Source organism: Canis lupus, chromosome X (genome assembly GCF_003254725.2).
Source record: "Canis lupus dingo isolate Sandy chromosome X, ASM325472v2, whole genome shotgun sequence".
Classification (NCBI taxonomy): domain Eukaryota; kingdom Metazoa; phylum Chordata; class Mammalia; order Carnivora; family Canidae; genus Canis; species Canis lupus.
The window spans coordinates 5,948,903-5,969,384 of NC_064281.1; the positions used below are offsets into that span (position 1 = coordinate 5,948,903).

The 20,482-nt window shown below is 39.6% G+C and overlaps 1 protein-coding gene across 22 annotated transcripts in view; it reads right to left on the reverse strand.

Moving 5' to 3' along the window:
- The window catches only part of LOC112652600 (uncharacterized), a 430,970-nt gene that overhangs the window by 363,775 nt on the left and 46,713 nt on the right, over positions 1-20,482 (reverse strand). For 16 of the 22 annotated variants that reach the window (XR_007409448.1, XR_007409445.1, XR_007409444.1 and 13 more), the window contains exon 3: positions 465-579. Coding sequence is in view for 6 of the 22 variants with exons in the window: in XM_049107667.1 (XP_048963624.1) it covers positions 431-579; positions 17,186-17,208 (172 nt within the window). In the remaining 16 variants the exon portion in view is untranslated. Of the gene's footprint in view, positions 1-430; positions 580-17,185; positions 17,346-20,482 lie in introns of all 22 variants that reach the window. The other 6 variants (XM_049107667.1, XM_049107665.1, XM_035711474.2 and 3 more) reach the window with 2 other exon arrangements.

Consider the following 20,482-nt stretch of genomic DNA (forward strand, 5'->3'; position numbering starts at 1 on the left):
ACCTGCCACAGGATCACCTGGGGAACTTGTTATGCGTGTGGATTCCTGGATGCCATCCCAGACCTGGTGAGTGTGAATCTTGGGCAAGGGCCAGAGAATAGGCATGTTTAACAAGCCTCCTTGGGGATTCTTGTGCTGAAGGGAAGGACTACAGGTTTCAGTGTCTGGAGATGAGATCAACAACTACCGGGCCAGGTGTTACAAAACGCACCTCAAGTTCCAGAGCAAGCAGAAATTGCCTGTGGGTCTTTAGAGAAAGTCTTAGGCTAAAGGAGTATTTGGAGGATCCCTACTAGGGTCTGCAAACAGTGTCTCTTCAGTTTGACAGATGTGATAAGCCCTTTTAGGTTTGCAGACTACGTCATAAGATAAGACTGAGTGAGGGAATGCAGGGCAACAGGAGGACAGAAAGGCACTCAAGTGTAGCCACCTGCAGAGAATACAACAGGGGACTTTTTCCCCACCGTCATCTCACAGCATGGCCCTGCGGGTAAAGTCCTCTGCTGAATGTTCCACTCTCCTTGGGCTTGTGACAGGAACATGCTGGTAAGGGTGTCATCCTCATCAGTAGGCTGTTTCCTGGGAGGGGAACACCAACAGAGGAGGTAAGAGCATTGTCATAAGCAATTCCAAGAGGTGTTCCACAAAGGTGCTGAGAAACCCAGCACCTAGCTGGTGGCTTCTGTGTGACAGAGAAGATGGTAATGCTAAAATGCTACCTAAAAAATGTCAGGGTTCTTTGCTTTCCTCTGGAAAGAAACTTCTCTCAGGAATTATATTAGGAACATACGTTGGGGATAACTTCAAGTTGAGGGGTCTTCTTCTGAAGACCATTCTGTGGACAGTGGGTGTATGATTCTTGTATGGAAAAATTAAAAGAATCTTCTGTTCATTTCTTCATAGGTCAAACTGTTAAAGGGTGATGACTTCACATGTTCTTCTGCTCTAGTGGCCAGTATGTCTCTGCCTGCTGTCAGGACACTCTCATCTGGCATAAGGCTCATTTTATACTGCATAATTTCGTCTGGATCTTTACCTAATACCTGTAGTACATCTACAAAGAGCTTGTTTCCAAATAAAGTCACATTCTGAGGTTTCAGATGGACATGAATTTGGGGGGGTCACCATCAACCACTACAGAAGGGATGTATGTTTGTGAAATAATTCTCTATGTGAAAGGAAAACTCCGTGAGTTTAGGTACAACTGGTTGCTGCTTCTTTAAATGTTTGGAAGAATTCACGAGTACGCTTACCTGGACCTGGAGTTATCTTTAAGGGAACGTTTTTAGTTATGGATTTCATTTCTTTAAAACAGACCACAATTCAAATTTCCTCCATGTTTTCTCAGAAATTCATCCTTTCCATCTAAATACTGACATATATTGGTAAAAGACTATTTTCTTTTTAATGTCTGGCACAAGGGTGTAGTTCTATCCTCCTTTTCACTCCTGAACTTGGTTTCTCATGCCTCCTTTTCATTAGTCTTCCTATGGATTTATCAATCTTACGAGTGCTTTCGAAGAGCAAGCTTTGCTTTTGAACTTTGACTCTCTTGATTTTTCTGTTCTATACTTCTTTTCCATCTTACTCATTTCTGTTATTTTCTTCTCTTTTGAGTTAATCTACTGTGTGAACTTCTGGAGATGATGGTTAGATCCTTAGTTTCTAGCAGTTCACCTTTTCTCATCCATGCCTGTAATGGAAAACACGGTCTTCCATTCATGGTCCTTACCCAATCCCATACATTTTGAATTGCCATGTTTTCACTGCCATTCAAATATTTTCCAGTTTCCACTGTATTTTTCCTTCACTTATGAACTGTTTAGAATTATCCTAATTTCTAAATATTGGGGAACTTTCTAGTTGCCTGTTTGTGGCTGATTTCTAAAATTCTTGCATTATAGTCAAGTAATATACTCTGTAAGCTTTTAATCTCTTAAATTTGTTGCTACTTTATGAGTCCATATAGGCTTGATATTGGTAAATTTTCTATGTGCACTTTGAAAATATTTTGCAGTTTGAGGTATACAGATGTATATATGTCAGTTGAGAAAAGTGTGCTGAAAATGTTTAAATGCTGTTTCTGATTTTTTTGTCTACTTACTCTTTCAGGTGTGAAGAGAGATGTATTAAAATTTCACACACACAAAAAGCCAAACATCTCTAGTAGGGAATGGTGCTGTCTCTTCCTTGCCAACAACACTGGGTGTGAATACAGTCCTGTCCTTAATAGGAAAGGGCAAAGACCTGCTGCATTAGTTTCAAGGAACTTTCCATATCCAAAATCAAGTCAGGGGAAGGAGGCCACCATTCTGCAAATGGTGGCTGGATTTGCCTCTGTGTTCAGTCACAGTAAAGGAAGGAATCCCAGTGTGTTTGGCAGCCACCAGCCCCTTCCCTCCGAAGGACCTAGAGCAGCCCAGGGGCAGGGAGTCACTACACCACATTCCCCAAACTGCCAATGTGCAGGATGGAAACCAGCTTCTAGTGCGTTCCTGTATGTCCCTGTCCTACAGCACCTCTGACTCCTACCTGAGCCTTCTCTAGTTCCCAGGTAATTTACCCGCCCTCTTAGATTCTGGAGAGAACCCCTAAGTGAGAATTTTTTTTCCAGATGCTTCTCTCAGCAGAGATGGAAGGTTTGGAACTTTGTTGTAGCATTTTTATGTATGTATGTATGTATGTATTTATTTATTTATAAAGACTTATATACATATATTTATAAGCTAATGATGAATGTGTTAAGTTTACCTTAGATCAACCTTTATATAATTAATTATATAATATAAATCACATTATGTATATATCAGATATATCATATATTGTGCATATAATATATACAATATAAATATATACTGTTTGTCTTACTATATAATTAGAAAACATTGAAAACACAAATTATAATTTAATAAAAATTACATATGTATATATAAATCCTTATAGTAATTCATATTTAGCATATGAATTATTCATATAAATTTGTTATATAAATTTACAGGTCTATATTAATTTAAGTATACTGATTTTTATATTGCTATGATTCTTTATATAAAGATAATCTAATCTCTGCTGGATTACTGTCTTGCCTTTTCTGCTGGTTTTAAAAGAAATTAAAACGTTTTCATGGGCCATAGGCACTAGGCTTCCCACACTGAAAAGTCTGTGCTACCTCCCCCAAGACTGTGAGGAAAGTATGATACTGTGTGAGGAGGTGAAATAAGTGGTTATTCTGCCCTTGAGGAGAGGAGACATCATAAACTTAGCAGGACAATGTGCAAGGCCCTGTGGGAACTCGGTAAATGTTTAATGATGATCCTTGATGTTATTTATCTCCATGCACTTTTATGTGGCTCACTTTTGAGACGTATTCTATCCCCAAATCCAGGGAAATTAATTGAATTTCTATAAGAGTTCAGGTGCACATATCACCAACAGACAAGTAGGGGAAACCCCTGGGGAATTTTGTCCTTCTCTATAATAGGAAAGTGTGTTTGATACAGCTTGGTTTTGCCCTGTTAGAAATCACCCTGCTCAATAACAGCTGCCAACACTATGGGCACAGGACTCTGTTTATCTGCACAGTTTTGTGTGTGTGTTTTGTTTTTTGTTTGTTTGGTTGGTTGTGCACAGTTTAGACTTGGAGCAAATCTGGAAGATTTTATTCTTGTATTTCTGAAGTGATGTACAGAATACAATAAAAAATGTGAAATGATGTGGAAAAAAAGTCTTTAAAGGGTGATTGCATTCATTGCAAATGATTTATCACTGGCTGAAACCTGCCCAATCTTCATCAGATGGGAACATAGTGTTTGCCAGGGCATTTTCTTAACAAGAAGAAAGATAAGGAAACACAGGAACAAGGGCTGTCTCTGAAATAAACATGAGGTCCTTCTATCACAAATGATTTCTGCTTCATGTAGTTTTGGGAGAATAATTTCACATAATTAAAAAAAAGAAAGAAAGAGAAAGAGAGAAGACTATGTTTTGGTTTCATGACTGAATTGGTTTTTTTCCCAAACAGAAAATACTCAAATATTTTAGGAGAGCTAGGTCATTTGAAACAAGAAAGGTGGCTGGGTTGAGATGGCAGATTCCCAGTATCCCCAGTTATATATGGGAAGAAGAGTAATTTCTCACTTACCTGAATATATGAATATAACTGGCAACAACAATAAAACCACAGTGAACCGACACTACTCCTGTTATAACTTACTCTTCATTTTAAATGAGAAAAATGACAGAATTTTCCATTAAAAGTTAAGGTTCTGAAGCCTCGTTCCTCATAAACACCTTATATTGCCCATTAGTGGAGGATTTGGGAACTGTGGTTACAACCTGACCTGTAATTTTTGTTCATCTTTAACTACAGTGTTGTCAGCCCCCATTCTGACTTATCCTGGGACAGAGACTTACTCCTGGTTTCCTTCCCCCCTTACAGTAGATAAGACACTAGAGGAAAATGTAATAATTTTAAAGACTTTGAAATTACACTACAAATCCCAGATAAAACCGTATAAGTTTCCTTTTGCTTCTGTTACAAATTACTTTAAATTCAGTGGCTTAAAGCAACATAAATTTATCATCTTGTAGTTCTGGAGGTCCGAAGTCCTAAAATCCAGGTGTCAACAAAGTTAGTTCCTTCTGGAGGGTCTACAAATCCATTCCCCTGCCTTTCCCAGCTTCTGAAGGCCACCTGCATTAGGTGACTCCAGGCTCCTTCCTCCATCTTCAAGCAGGAGTATAGCCTCTTCAACTGTCTCTAAATCTGCTTCCACTGTTACATCACCTTCACTGACTAACTCTCTCCCTTCTTCCCATAAGGACCCTTTAATTACATTAGGCCGACCCAGATTCTCCAGAATAATCTTCTCCATCTCAAAATCCGTAACTTCATCACAGTTGCAAAGTTCCATATTCACAGATCTGGAGAATTAGGGCAAGGACATCTTTGGAGGAGGCATTATTCTGTCTACCACAAACAACAAAGAAATTACCTACATTTCTCAAATTAGAAGACCATAACTACAGAATTCTCAAGGCTGTTTATCCACAGACCAGAGAGGTGAAGAAGAGATAACCATACTTTAAGGTTCTGTCCTTCTAAAAAGATGCAATAAGCAACAACGAATGTATCACTAATAAATGGAAATTGAGATCCTGGGTTTTTTTTTTAACAGATTTTTTTTTTTTAAGATTTTACTTATTTACTCATAGAGACAGAGAGAGAGGCAGAGACACAGGCAGAGGGAGAAGCAGGCTCCATGCAGAGAGCCTGACGTGGGACTCGATCCAGGGTCTCCAGGATCACGCCCTGGGCTGCAGGCGGCGCTAAACTGCTGCGCCACTGGGGCTCTGCCTGAGATCCTGGGGTTTTTGAAGACAGCTAGTACACACCATCTTTGAGGCAGAGTCTTCCCCTAGAACACAGCAGTTAGGCCAAGGGAAGATTTTAGGGAGAGTGACAAATTCCATGTCTATACTTACTGAAGAATTACTCCCTTAGATGACAATCCTAAGGGAGTAATTAAATTCTAATCTCAGTGATTTAACACCATGGTGGTTTACTTCTCAGTCATAGAATGTCCTAGAGGCAGCTCTTCTCCAGGTGACTTGGACTGCCTACAATCTATGGCTTGGCCATCTTCAGCACATGACTTATGGAGCTAGATCCAACCAAGCAGGCAAGGTCAAGGAGGTCTTTATGGGTCAGTCCCATGTACACATGACTTCTACTCACATTCCAGTGACTGGAACTCAGTCGTGATCACAGCCAACTAAAAAGAAGACTGGTAAATGGAGTTCTCAGGAAGAAGAGGTCACTGATCAGCTAACTGGTTATTGCTGCACCCAGGGTTGACTGGCAAAATGCCTTCTAAGCCAGAGGAAATAACAAAAAATAATAATAATATTGTATAATTGTATTTTTCATCATGCATGTGAAAAAAAATATTTAGCTCTCCTTTATCCATGACACTGAATTATGGTTCTTTGTGGTGACAGTTTGGGCAATCGTGAAGTCTACTCTAGACTCATTTCTGAAATGATTCAAACAGAGGAAAAATCATCAAAAATGTACAGAAAACATATTATTATTACAGAGGTATCAAATCAACATAGAGCTCAGTCTGAAATTTTCCAAATGATAATTCAAAATTTGCAAATAATGCTACAGCAACTGCATTTTCATGAAGAAGGAAAAAAAAATCTTGAATCCGACTTCACACCAAACACACAAGTTAACACAAAATGTACTGTATATGAAAGAGCTAAAACTATTAAATTTCTAGAACAGAGGAGAAAAATCTTTGGGAAACGGAATAAGGTGAGGATTTCTAAAGACATTGAAAGGCACAATTATTTTCTAAAATATTATAGAATTGACAGTGTTGAGATTAAAATTTTTTGCTCTTTGAAAGACAGTTAAGGGGTATCTGGGTGGCTCAGTTGGTTAAGCATCTGATTCTTGATTTTGGTTCAGGCCATGATCTTAGGGTTGTGAGATCAAGCCCCACATCTAGCTCAGTGGTGGGCATGGGTCCTGCTTGAGATTCTCTCTCTTCCTTTCCCTCTGCCACTACCCCTCACTCGGACTTTCTCTCTCAAAAAGCAAAACAAAATAAAAAATGAAAGACGCTGTTAAGAAAATAAAAAGGAAATTTTAGACTAGGAAAAGATATCTGACAAGAGTACATAACTAACTCTTATACTCAGTAATGAGAAGACATTCCAATTTTTTTTTTAAGATTTTATTTATTGGGATACCTGGGTGGCTGAGCAGTATCTGCCTTCAGCTAAGGGCGTGATCCCAGGGTCCAGGATCGAGTCCTGCATTGGGCTCCTTACATGGAGCCTGCTTCTGCCTATGTCTCTCCCTGTAGGGAGCTCAATGCAAGACTTGACCCCAGGACCCCCAGATCATGTCCTGAGTCAAAGGCAGACACTCAACCACTGAGCCACCCAACCCAGGTGTCCTGACAATCCATTTTTTAATGGGCAAAATATTGCAACAGACATCTCAAAAGAGAAAATATAAATAACCAATATGAATATAAAAAGATGCTCAAAGTTATTACTCATCAGGGCAATCCAAATTAAAAATTCTTACATACTTACTAAGACTGCTAAAGTTAAAGAGACAGGGCAGCCCATGTGGCTCAGCAGTAGCACCGCCTTCAGTCCAGGTCGGGATCCTGGACAACCGGGATCGAGTCCCATGTCGGGCTTCCTGCATGAAGCCTGCTTCTCCCTCTGCCTGTGTCTCTGCCTCTCTCTCTCTCTCTCTCTGTGTCTCTCATGAATAAATAAATAAAATCTTTAAAAAAATAAAATAAAATAAAGTTAAAGAGACGGACAATAACAGCTACTGACGAAAATGCAGAGCAAGTAGACCTCTCATATATTGCTGGTAGAAATACAAAATGGCTCTTATAAAGTTAAACACACACTTATCACATGACCCAATAATTGTACTTCTAGTTATTTAAAGGAAGGGAAAACATATGTCGACACAAAGACTGGAATGGGAATTATTATTATAGTGGCTTTATTCACAACTGCCAAAAACTGGAAACAAACCAAATATTACTCAACGCATAAACAAATGGTGATATACATCTATAAAACTGAGTGCTTTTCAAGTATAAAAAGGAAAGAACCACTGACACACAAAAAATACAGATGAACCTCAAAAGTATTATGCTAAATGAAAGAAGCCAGATACAAAAGCCTCATACTATGTCCTTCTAGTTATATGACATTTTAGAAAAGGCCAAACTATGCACAGAAGGACTCCACACTAGGTTTAATGCTCTGTTGTTGCTATCTTTAAGTTCTGAGAAAAGGGCTCCATGTTTTCATTGTGTACTGGACTGCAATTATATAGTTAGTCCTGCTCCGCCTGGCCATTGCAGTGTTTTTTAAAATATGAGCACATATAGATAGTTCTCACAGTTAGGTATTCCCAATGGGCCCAAGCATTCCCAATTTTCTTACACCCAGAACTACTTTAAACATTAACATTAATTACTGCCTGACCCCAGAAGATATTTGAGTTTTCCAAACTTGCAAAAGCATGTTGGCCACCTGCCCTAAGAAATCACTAAAAACAAAAACAAAAGAATAAAGATGGGTATACACATAAGATAGAATATGTTAGCCAAATTTACACTAACTCCCCTATACTCTCTATTTCAGTGGGTTGAACTACAGCCACATGTGCCAAGGCTTCTGTGAGATGTGAAATGCTCAGCTTGTCATCCCCCAGGATAAGGCCAAGTGTTCCAAGGACCAAGTGAAATTTTTGCTTTCTTGTCTAGATGTTGTGTTGGCACTCCTCCAGAAAGGCCCCGGTGTGGTAGGCTGAGAGAGAAAATATACTCTCCTATCAGGAGAATCTTAATATTGTCAGTTTCTAAACATCTGCCTTGTGGCTAAATGGCTTCTTCATACTCCATTGAGCTTCTAGCTCTCTTTTCTGGAAGTTTTATACATAAGATGACTACCAGTCCTAATACCTAAAGGATCCTTGCAGTCAGCATAGGCTTGTGAAATAAAAAGAAACCATGTTGTTAGTTCCAAAGAACAATCAACACCTGGAAAAAACAAATCATTCTCAATGCTGTGAAAAATGCCTTGGCTGTATTTGACAAAGAAATGGAAAGGTTTGTATTCAAATTGGCAGAGCAGACTTCCTGCTGAAAGCCACAGGGTGATCCCCAGAGTGACATACATTCCTGTCAGTGAGAAGAGCCACTGACAATGGTATAAATGAGTTTCCATTAGTGCCAATGATGGAAGCCATCAGGAAGGAAAACTGCACTGCCAATTGCTTAAACACAATTCCAAAGGCAATTTTTAGTGCTTGAGGAGAGGAGTGCTTTTTCATCAGGTGAGCTTTTTTGAATTGATGCCAAGATTGATGCAGCAATTTCAGTGGTAAATTCTGATAGCATTTCCAAATTATCTGATGTTGTTAGCAATACAGTCTATGCAGCCTTGCCCCTCCACATCACAAAGCACTTCACAAGCACAAACTCATTACTCCACCCCACACAACTGTGAGGTAGGTGGGTGGAAAGTTGTTATTTTCCTTGTTTCACAGATTTCTAAAGAATGTGAGGGTGCAATGGGTTGACATGTGTTTTATTTTTGAAATCACAGAGTTGCTATAGTGCCGTCTCCAGTGATGGGGGGAAGAGGAGTTATAACTGAACATATTTCCATTCAAGGCTCATCTCCTCATTCTTTGGATTCATGACAATTCAAGTCACATAGATAGCATTTTATAGTCCCCAGAAGAAGGGTGAGCAGGCCTGTCAGCCTCTGAAGACTGGCACCAACAGACCTTGAAACCAAGGCAAGGGGAAAAATTATAAATATTCTTTATGCCTTTGAAGAAAAATATGGATGAGAAAAAAACAGAGAAATAAAGATTTCCCTGTGTTCCAGTTGGTGTAGAGCAAACCTATGAATAATCTAAGAAGGTCAGATAACACTACATTATAGATGGCAAGGTTGAAGTATATTATTAGAATGAGTGTGTATTCCTATACATGCATGCACATATGTGCACGCACATGCAGGCATGTACCTGTATCTTGACAGCCATTTAAACTTACTCTGTTATGGACTGTGTAACTGCTGCTTAATCCACAAAATACCTTCTTCCAAAAACATTAACTGAAAGTGATAAACAATTTTTTCCTCAAAAGCATTTTTTTTTAAGATTTTATTTATTTATTCATGAGAAACACACAGAGACAAGGAGGGAGAGACACAGGCAGAGGGAGAAGCAGGCTCCATGCAGGGAGCCCGACATGGGACTCGATCCTGGGACTCCAGGATCATGCCTTGGGCTGAAGGCAGACGCCAAACCGCTGAGCCACCCAGGCTGCCCTTCCTCAAAAGCAATTTTTTCATTAATTAAGTCTTATCTTTAGTTACTTTGGTAGCATAACAAACTATCACAAATTTGTTCACAAATCTGCATTTTGAACAGGAATTGGTGAACAACTCATTTCTGCCCTTCCTGTTCTTCACTGGGGCAACTCAAAGGCTAGAGGCTGGAATCCTCTGCAATATTACTCATTTGCTTGCAGATGAATGCTGGCTACAGGCAAAGATCTCAGCTAGAACTCTTGGTTGCACAACTTACTCATGGTCTCTTCATGTGGTGTGGGCTTCCTCACAACAAGGTGGCTGAGGTCTATGAGTTAATGTTCAGAAACAAAGGGAAGTCATGCTGGATTTATGGCCTCACCTAGAAAGTCATACAGCATCATTTCTACCACAGTCTATTTTTTGAGGGCATCATAGAGTCCTACTTAGGTTCAGGGGAGAGGAAACAGATACCACCTCCTGATGAGGAACAGCAAGGTTACAGAACACCATATGGAACCAGAAAACTTGCTAGGATCCATGGTCTCCACTTTGCCAGTTCACATGGCAGTTATCTGTAACACATTCTATTGCATCTCCAAGACACAAGCACTTGAAGATGATTGTGGAGCAACCAAAAGAGATAAACATCATCCAAAGCTCCTCAGCACCCACAAATCACAAGAGTAAAGCAGCCACATGAGGGAAAAAATGTTATTTTCTCTTTAGCCACTCTCAGAATTAGTATAAGGCAGTTCCATCTCAAATTAACTAAAAACTTAGCATGAAAACAGACATTATCTCACAATATATGTCCAATGTCTTTGTCCAAAGAAATTAAAATGAAATATTGCAGTTTGTTTACAAACCAGTATTTCCTTCCTTGCATGCTGGCATTAAAGCAGCAGAGCAATGATTTTTGACTTGCTATGTGCTAAATATTTTAATTACATTTTGAAGTAAGCAACATCCCAGAAAAGACAAATAGTCAAAGACAAAGGTAATTAGTTCTTGTAGGTAACCATACTAATATATGCATTTTTCATAGTGGAAATTAATTATTCTCAAGACAACTGTCTTTTCCCTTGTAAATTAGGACATTTTTCCCCTAATTAGTTGAAATTGCCTGTAGGAGATTATCACCACTGAGCTATGGAATTTCCTTCAGCAGGTAATTCCAGTTATCAGAGTGAGGAGTTTAAAATAGAAAGCAGAGTCTTGGCTGGGTTTGTTTCTGCTCAGTGGGGTGTAGAATAAAAAATGTAACTGTCCATAATTATGTAGGGATATGTACCTTGTACTCATGTGTGAAGTGGAAATGTTCACTAGACCAACCCAGAAAGACAGCAATAGAAATGTCTTTTTCTCATCATACTACCACACTCTACCATGCCAAAACAGTTTAGGTTAAGACTGAAGGTTTCTTTTTCTGTGTGTCAAGCTGTAGACCATGCCAAGATCATAAGAAAGAATTAGCCATGTGTTCGCTCCCAAAATGCACCACTGGCATGTTGCTCAGATATATTTCAATCCAGAGCTACCTACCAGGTCTTCTTGCTGCTCCTAAAGGCAAAGTAGCACTTATCCTCTTTGAAAACCCCAGTTGAAACAAGAGGATAAAATAGCTTCATTCCATTTGGAGAAATCAAATAATCCCTTGCCTGTGTTTTCTCAGCACTAATCATCACCTGTGGTGGACTCTGAAGCCCAAAGAGTTGCTAGTCAATTCAGAGTTGGTTGATTCAAGAGAAGGAGAAAGAAAAAAGGAAGGAAGGAGGGAAGCCAAGCCAATTCATTGGCATCATGCAACATCTGAGGGCAGGAACCACATGGCCCCGTGAAAGCAGAGGGTAAGCTAGAAGTATATTAGGATGAGTGTGCGTTCATATCTGTGTGCATGCAATGCTAAAATTTGGCTAGACCCAGCTCAATTCTCAATGCATTGCATGAGAACAATAAATAAATGTCCAGAGAATTAACAAGCAGTGAATAAATGGTTGTCACTGTTGTCTGATTTTTTTTTTAAGCAATTGTTTTGGAATTCAACTATTCACTCATTCAACAACTATATACTAGGGGATTACAGTCTCCAAGTTACAATGGTTTGACATTACAATTTTTCTACTTCACAATGGTGTAAAAGAGATCTGTATTTTGTAGAAACCATACTTGGAATTTTGAATTTGGGTACTTGCCAGGCTATCAATATGTGATACAATCCTCTCATGATACTGGGTGGTGGCAGCAAGTTACAGCTCCAGTCAACCATGAGATCATGAGGGTAAACAATCAATACACTGACATACATTCTTCTCTATACCGCCATTCTGTTTTTCACTTTCTGGACAGTATTCAATAAATTACATGAAATGAGTCAACATTTTATTATAAAATAGGCTTTGTGTTAGATGACTCTGCCCAGGGCAGCCCCGGTGGCGCAGCGGTTTAGCGCTGCCTGCAGCCCGGGGTGTGATCCTGGAGACCGAGGATCGAGTCCCACATCGGGCTTCCTGCATGGAGCCTGCTTCTCCCTCTGCCTGTGTCTCTGCCTCTCTCTTTGCTCTCTCTGAATGAATAAATAAATAAATCTTTAAAAAAAAAAAAAAAGATGACTCTGCCCAGCTGTATGTAGCCTAAAGTAAATCTTCTGAGCATGTTTAAGGTAGACTAGGCTAAGCTATGATGTTCAGTAGGCTAGGCATATTAAATACATTTTCAACTAAGAATATTTTCTTTTTTATTATTTTATTTATTTATTCATGAGAGACACAGAGAGAGAGAGAGGCAGAGACACAAGCAGAGGGAGAAGCAGGCCACATGCAGGGAAGCCCGACGCGGGACTCGATCCCGGGCCCCCAGGATCCCACCCTGGGCCGAAGGAGGCGCGCTAAACCGCTGAGCCACCGGGGCTGCCCACTAAGAATATTTTCTTTTTTTTTTTTTTTTTAAGAATATTTTCAATTTACAATGGGTTTATCAGGATATAACCCCATTGTAAGTTGATGAAGATCTGTATATGATGATGATGAAAATGGGCATCATCCTCGCCTCATGGGACACATATTTCCGTAGAATTATGTAGATTCTACTGAAAGTTATTTATGGAAACAGAGATCAAGTGTATGAATATTTATTTCAAACCAATTGGCAGAATCTTCTCTCAAATTGGTTTCAATGTAAAGACCCAGAGACTGCTAGAGTCAGTTCCAGTCTTAAAAATCTTTTATAGAGGGATCCCTGGGTGGCGCAGTGGTTTGGCGCCTGCCTTTGGCCCAGGGCACGATCCTGGAGACCTGGGATCGAATCCCACGTTGGGCTCCCGGTGCATGGAGCCTGCTTCTCCCTCTGCCTATGTCTCTGCCCCCCCCCCCCCCGTGACTATCATAAATAAATAAAAATAAAAAAAATCTTTTATAGAATACCTTTTTTTTTAAGATTTATTTATTTATTCATGAGAGACACAGAGAGAGAAAGACAGAGGGGGGAGAATATTTTTTTAACAAGATGTAATCTCTTGCAAAGCAAAGAGCAGAATACTATCACACCTGCAGACTGTCTTCCTACATCAATCCTACAGAAGGATAATGGAAAAAGATGAAATTTTCAGATCCAAGGCCTACCTTACTGGACCTGTATCAGATTAAGCGAATGTGGAGAAAACCAGAATCACAACAGTATGTGCTATATGCTTCTGTTTATGTAGTTCAAGAACAGGCAACACTAACCAACGGTAACAGAAATCAGAACCATAGTTACCCTGATTTCAGGGACATGACTGAGAAAAGGGTAGGAAGGAATGTTCCAGGGTGCTGGAAATATTCCATAACGTCATCTTGGGGGTGTTTATACAGGTGTAGACATAGGAAAGGCCATCGGGCTGTACACTTACCATCTGTGTACTTTATGGTGTATAACTTACATCCTAGTGGAAAAAAATAAAGAATATGCAATGAAGACAGATCTATGCACTGGTATTTTATAGGATATACTACTGTTCAGTGAAAAAGCAAAGTGCAAAGTAATACCTATAGTATGTTATTATCTCCTTCATGTCTAAGAGAAGAGAATTAAGAATATATTTATGTATTTGTTCTTGGATGCCAAAGAACCATAGGTTAGATGAATGGAAATTAATGGGACTGGTTACCTACAGGGGTAGGTAAAGGTAAAAAGGATGGGTGAATGGAAATGGAGTAGAACAGATTGGGGAAGCAACACCTCTCTGCATATGTCTTTTTGTTTAGTTTTGACTTTTAGAACTAGGTTAATGTTTCACTTACTCAAAAAATTAATAAATAACTAAAATCAACCATGACTGTGGTGGAGATGGTGGGATAGGAACCCAGCTGGAATTCAAGCAGTACCAAATAAGCTTAACTCTATCACAAACAAATAACATAGGCACACTTAAAAAAGGAAAGAACAGACCTAAATAAATTTGGAAAAAAAAATTGTAACTAAATGCTATAAAGTTGAAAAGACAAAAAGAAAGGTATACAGTAATACAGTCTACTCAATAATTTTTTTTAAAGATTTTATTTACTAATGAGAGACACGGAGAGAGACAGAGACATAGGCAGAGGGAGAAGCAGACTCCCTGCAGGGAGCCTGATGCAGGGCTTGACCCCAGGACCCCATGAGCCAAAGGCAGGTGCTCAACCACTGAGCCACTCAGGTGCCCCAGCTTCTTGGAGGTGCCCCATTTTCTTTTTTTTTTTTTTAATTTTTTTATTTATTTATGATAGTCACAGAGAGAGAGAGAGAGAGAGAGAGAGAGAGGCAGAGACACAGGCAGAGGGAGAAGCAGGCTCCATACACCGGAAGCCCGATGTGGGATTCGATCCCGGGACTCCAGGATCGCGCCCTGGGCCAAAGGCAGGCGCTAAACCACTGCGCCACCCAGGGATCCCGGTGCCCCATTTTCTATTCAAGAGGTATGTATTAGTAATTTCAAATATTTGAGCAAATTAGCAAACCCATGGATAATGATAAGCACGTTTCCCACTGTTGGAGAAAGGACTTACAAATCAGCGAGAAGAAGAAAACTAACACTGATGCTGGACTTGAATCAGACATGTCTGTATAAACTCATGGTCCTTAGCATATAAATGGACAGAAAGCTATTGATATGGATGAATATATGACTCTGTGTGTATATTCATGTATCTACCAGAAAATACTTCTGTTCTTTCAGAGGGCTAAGAAGCAGTAACACGTGGTTGCAAGGAATACACCCAGCAGGCAGATCTCAGTTTCTAAATCCATTCTGCAATAAAAGAAACCAGGGCTTCTTGGAGGAAACAGCTTACTGTGAGACTGAAGAGTGAAAGATGTTCTAGAAATATCATGTAGTACCAAAAATTAAGGAAGTGCTCAAACAACAATGGAAACAAGGACTTCTAGGGAAGATGGTGGAATAGGAGGAACCTAAGCTCACCTTATCCCATGGATACAACTAGATTACACCCACATAAGTGTAATTAACCGAGAAAACAACCTGAGGAGTGGCAGAAGAGACTCTCCACAGCTAAGTATAGAAAAAAGGCCACACTGAAGAGGGTAGGAAGGGCTGATACATGGCCAGGAGCTACACAGACCTGAAGGACTATCTGGAAGGGAGGGATGCCTCAGAGCAGAGAGAGGAGAGAAACATACTCTCACACCAGGGATCCTACATGGGGAAGACAAATCCCCGTAACACATGGCTTTGAAAATCAGGAGCATGACTTCATACAATCAACTGAACTTAACACCTAGAACTTTAAAAATCAATAGTCTCAGCTCTAGGAGAGCCAGGAGGGCAAGATGAAACTGAAATCACACCCTTAAGGAGACAGCACAACAAACAGCCCCTTGGAGATACAGCACAGATAGAAGCAGCAGTTTGAAAAATACCTGGGGTACATGAGAGGGAGATTTATTTATTAATCTTAGAGGTATGCTGGAGGGGCAAGGATCTTTAGGAGATTTCTCCAAACAAAAACAAAAGAACTGGAGGGTTTCATTTCCCTTCCCCAGTCCCAAGCCTGAACATACAGACACCTGTGAGAACCAGCAGAGCACTGTAACTGTCTGTCTGTCAGTAACTTGCTAACACTGCGTGCCCCTCCATCATGTTGTCCTGCAGACCTGCCCTGTCTAATACACCCTTGGCCAGAGCCCATTCAACCTGGTTCCATAAGCCTGACAGTGTCCAAGTAGCCCCTAAAAGAACCAGTACCACTCCTTCCCCAGCCAACAGAAGACAATGACACATACCAGTCCAACTGCTACCCAAGAAGTGGGCTGGGGGCAGACATCTGGTCTGACTGAAGGCCCCACCCAACAACAAAAGCTAATCAGAGAACAACATAGGGAAAGCACCCGGCAGTTCAGTGTGACTACATGGCAAACACCCCAGACTGTTCCACTAACAACACAGGGACCAAACTCTATGCACAACAGGCAAAGAAAGCCATTACAGATGACGGACTGAAGGCAAACACTACTCAAGACACAACAGTAGGGTCCACGCAAACACATACAGAAGACACCTCTGAAGTGGCAAGTTCTGGTGAAGAGGGCACATTGCACTGCAGGGTACGACCAAAACTCTTCTTCGAAAGGCCACTAATATCAAGAATAGGACATACAGCTGATACTCCTAACACAGAGAAACAGACACAGAGAGTTAAAATAAAATGAGAAGACAGAGAAATATGTCCCAAATAAAAGAGGACAAAATCACATGGAGAGCTAAACAAAAGGGAGATAAGAAATATGCCTAATAGAGAATTTAAAGTAATGGTCCTAAAGATGCTCACTAGACTTGATAAAAGAATGCAGCACACCAGTGAGACCTTCAATAAAGAGATAGAAAACATAAAAAAGAACCAATCAGAGATGAGGAACTCAACTGAAATTTAAAATGTGCTAGATGGAATAAAGAGTAACCTAGAGGAAGCAAAAGAACAGATCAGCAACCTGGAGAATAGAGTAATGGAAAGCAATCAAGCAGAACAGAAGGAAAAAATAACAATAAAAATGATGGAAACAGACTTAGGTAACTGAATGACACTATCAAGTGCAATGACATTCACATTATAAGGACCCCAGAAAGAGAAGAAAGGGAAAAGGGGGCAGAAAATTCACTTGAAGAAATAATAGCTGCAAACATCCTAAATCTGGGTAAGGAAACAGAAATTCAGATACAGGAGGCACAGAGAGCCCCCAACAAAATCAATCCAAGCAGTTACACAGAAAGAAACGCAGTAATAATGGATAAAAAGTAGTGATAAAGGCAGAATTTTTAAAACAGCAAGAGGGGTACCTGGGTGGCTCAGTCGTAAGCATCTAACTCCTGGTTTCAGCTCCGGTGATCTCAGTTATGCGATCAAGCCCTGCATCAGGCTCTGTTATCAGCATGGAGTCTGCCTGAGATTTCCCCCTCCATCTCCTTGGACTCCTCCCCACATTCATGCTCGCACTCCCTATCATAAATAAATAAATAAATAAATAAATAAATAAATAAATAAATAAAAAATCAATCAATCTTAAAAATCTTAAAAAAACAACAACAGCAAGAGAAAATAATTATATACAAGAAAAACCCCATAAGACTATCAGGTGATTTTTCAGTAGAACAGGCCAGAAATGAGTTGTATGATATATTCAAAGTACTCAAAGGAAAAAACTTGCAGTCAAGAACACACTATCCAGTGAGGCTATCATTCAAAATAGAAGGACAGATAAAGTGTTCCCCAGACAAACAATGATAGACAAACAAGAGTTAAGGAATTCATGACCCCTAAACCAGCCCTGCAAGAAATATTAAAGGGGACTCTGAGTGAAAAGGAAAGGCCATAAGCAGAAGAAAAAGATGGACCACAAGAGCAGCAAAATTAAGTATATCTATAAAAATCAGTCAAAAGATTCACAAAATAAAAAGATGTAAAATACACCACCATACACCTAAAAGACTGAGGAGAGGAGAAAAGAATAGATTCAAACATAAGCAACCATCATCAACTCAATATAAATGGCAACATGCAGATGTTATATACAAATCTAATGGTAATCACAAATCAAAAAAAGAAATACATATGCAAAAAATAAAGAGCAGGGAAACCAAGTATATTACTAAAGAAAGCCAAGAAACTGTGAGGGAAGACAGCAAAAAAAGAATGTAATACAGAAGAACTACAAAAACAATCATAAAACAAGTAACAAAATGGCAGTAAATACAGGGGCAGCTGGATGGCTCAGTCAGGTTAAGAGTCTGCCTTTGGCTCAGGTCATGATCCCAGGGTCCTGGGATTGAGCCTCACATCCAGCTCCTTGATCAAGCTCCCTGTTCAGCAAGGAATCTGCTTCTCTCTCTCCCTCTGGCCCTCCCTCTGCTCAAGCTCTGGCAAGTACAAAAAAAAAAAAAAAAAGGCAAGTACAGGGCAGCCTGGATGGCTCAGCGGTTTAGCGCCACCTTCAGCCTAGGGTGTGATCCTGGAGACCGAGGATCGAGCCCCACATTAGGCTTCCCGCATGGAGCCTGTTTCTCCCTCTGCCTGTGTCTCTGCCTCTCTCTCTCTCTGTGTCCCTCATGAATAAATAAATAAAATCTTTAAAATAAAATAAAATAAAAATGGCAAGTACATACCTATAAAAATTATTTTGAATGTAAATGGACTAAATGCCTCAGACATTGTGTGATGAAATGGATAACAAGGCAAGAACCGTCTATATACTATTACAAGAGATTCATTTCAGACCTAAAGACACAAGCATATTGAAAGCAAACAATGGAAAAGCATTTATCATACAAATGGATGTAAAAAGAAAGCTGGGGTAGCAATGCTTATATCACACAAAATACACTTTAAAACAAAGACTCTACCAGGGGACAAAGAAGGACACTATCTAATCCAACAAGAAGGTATAGCAACTGTAAATATCCATGCACCCAATATGGGAGCACCCAAATACATAAAGGAGCTAATAACAAACATAAAGGAAGTAATCACTTTTTTAAAAAGATTTTATTTATTTATTCATAGAGACACAGAGAGAGAGAGAAGCAGAGACACAGGCAGAGGGAGAAGCAGGCATCATGCGGGGAGCCCAATGTGGGACTCGATTCCAGGTCTCCAGAATCATGCCCTGGGCTGCAGGCGGCACTAAACCGCTGCGCCACCAGGGCTGCCCAGAAGTAATCATTAGTAATACAATAATAGAAAGAGACTTTAACACTCTACTTACATCAATGAACAGATCATTCAAACAGAAAATCATCAAGGAAACAGTGGCTTTGAATAACACATTGAACCAGATAGATCTAACACATATGTTCAGAATATTCCACCCTAAAACAGTCTCAGAACACACATTCTTTTTAAGTGCACATGGAACATTCAACATTCTCCAAAATAAATCACATATTAGGTCACAAAACAAAGCTCAACAAATTAAAAAAGACTGAAGTTATACCCTGCATCTTTTCTGACGAGAACACTATGAAACTAGAAATCAACCACAAGAAAAAATCTGGAAAGAGCACAAATATGTGGAGGTTAAATAACATGCTACTAAACAAAAAATGGGTCAACCAAAATACCAAAGAAAAAATTTAAAAATACATGGAGACTAAAGAAAATGAAAACATAAAGTTCCAAAATCTTTGGGATGCAGCAAAAGCTGTGCTAAGAGGGAAGTGTATAGCAATGTAGGCCTTCCTCAAGAAGCAAAAAAATCATAAATAAACAACCCAACCTTACAACTAAAGGAGCTGGAAAAAGAACAAAGAAAACCCAAATCCAGTAGAAAGAAGGAAATAATAAAGATTACAAAAGAAATACACAAAATAGAAACTAAAAAAACAATAGAACAGATGAAACCAGGAGCTGATTCTTCTAAAAACAAAATAAGCAAAATCCGGACAGCTCAGTGGTTCAGTGGTTGAGCACCTGCCTTCAGCTCAGGGCATGATCCCGGAATCCCGGAATCCCGGGATCGAGTCCTATATCGGGCTCCCTGCAGGAAGCCTGCTTCTCCCTCTCCTGTGTCTCTGCCTCTCTCTGTGTGTCTCTCACAAATAAATAAATAAAATCTTTGGGAAAAAAATCAACAAAATTGATAAACCTCCAGCCTGGCTCATCAGAGAAGAAAAAAGAGAGAGAGAGAGAGGACTCAAACAATATCAGAAAAAGAAGAGAGATAACAACTAACACCACAGATATAGAGAGGATTATCAAAGAATATTATGAAAACTTGTATACCAATAAATTGGACAACCTAGAAGAAATGGATAAATTCTTAGAAACATATGACCTCCCAAAACTGAATCAAGTAGAAATAGAAATTTTGAACAGACCCATTACCAGCACTGAACCAAATCACTAATCAAAAACTGACAACAAACAAAACTCCAGGACCAGATGGCTTCACAGGTGAATTCCACCAAACATTTAAAGAATAGTTAATACCTATTCTTCTCAAACTATTCTAAAAAATAGAAAAGAAAGCTTCCAAATTCATTCTATGAGGCCATCATTGTCCTGATATTGAAACCAAATAAAGGCACCACAAAAAAAGAGAACCAGAAGCCAATATCCCTGATGAAGAGATGCAAAAATCT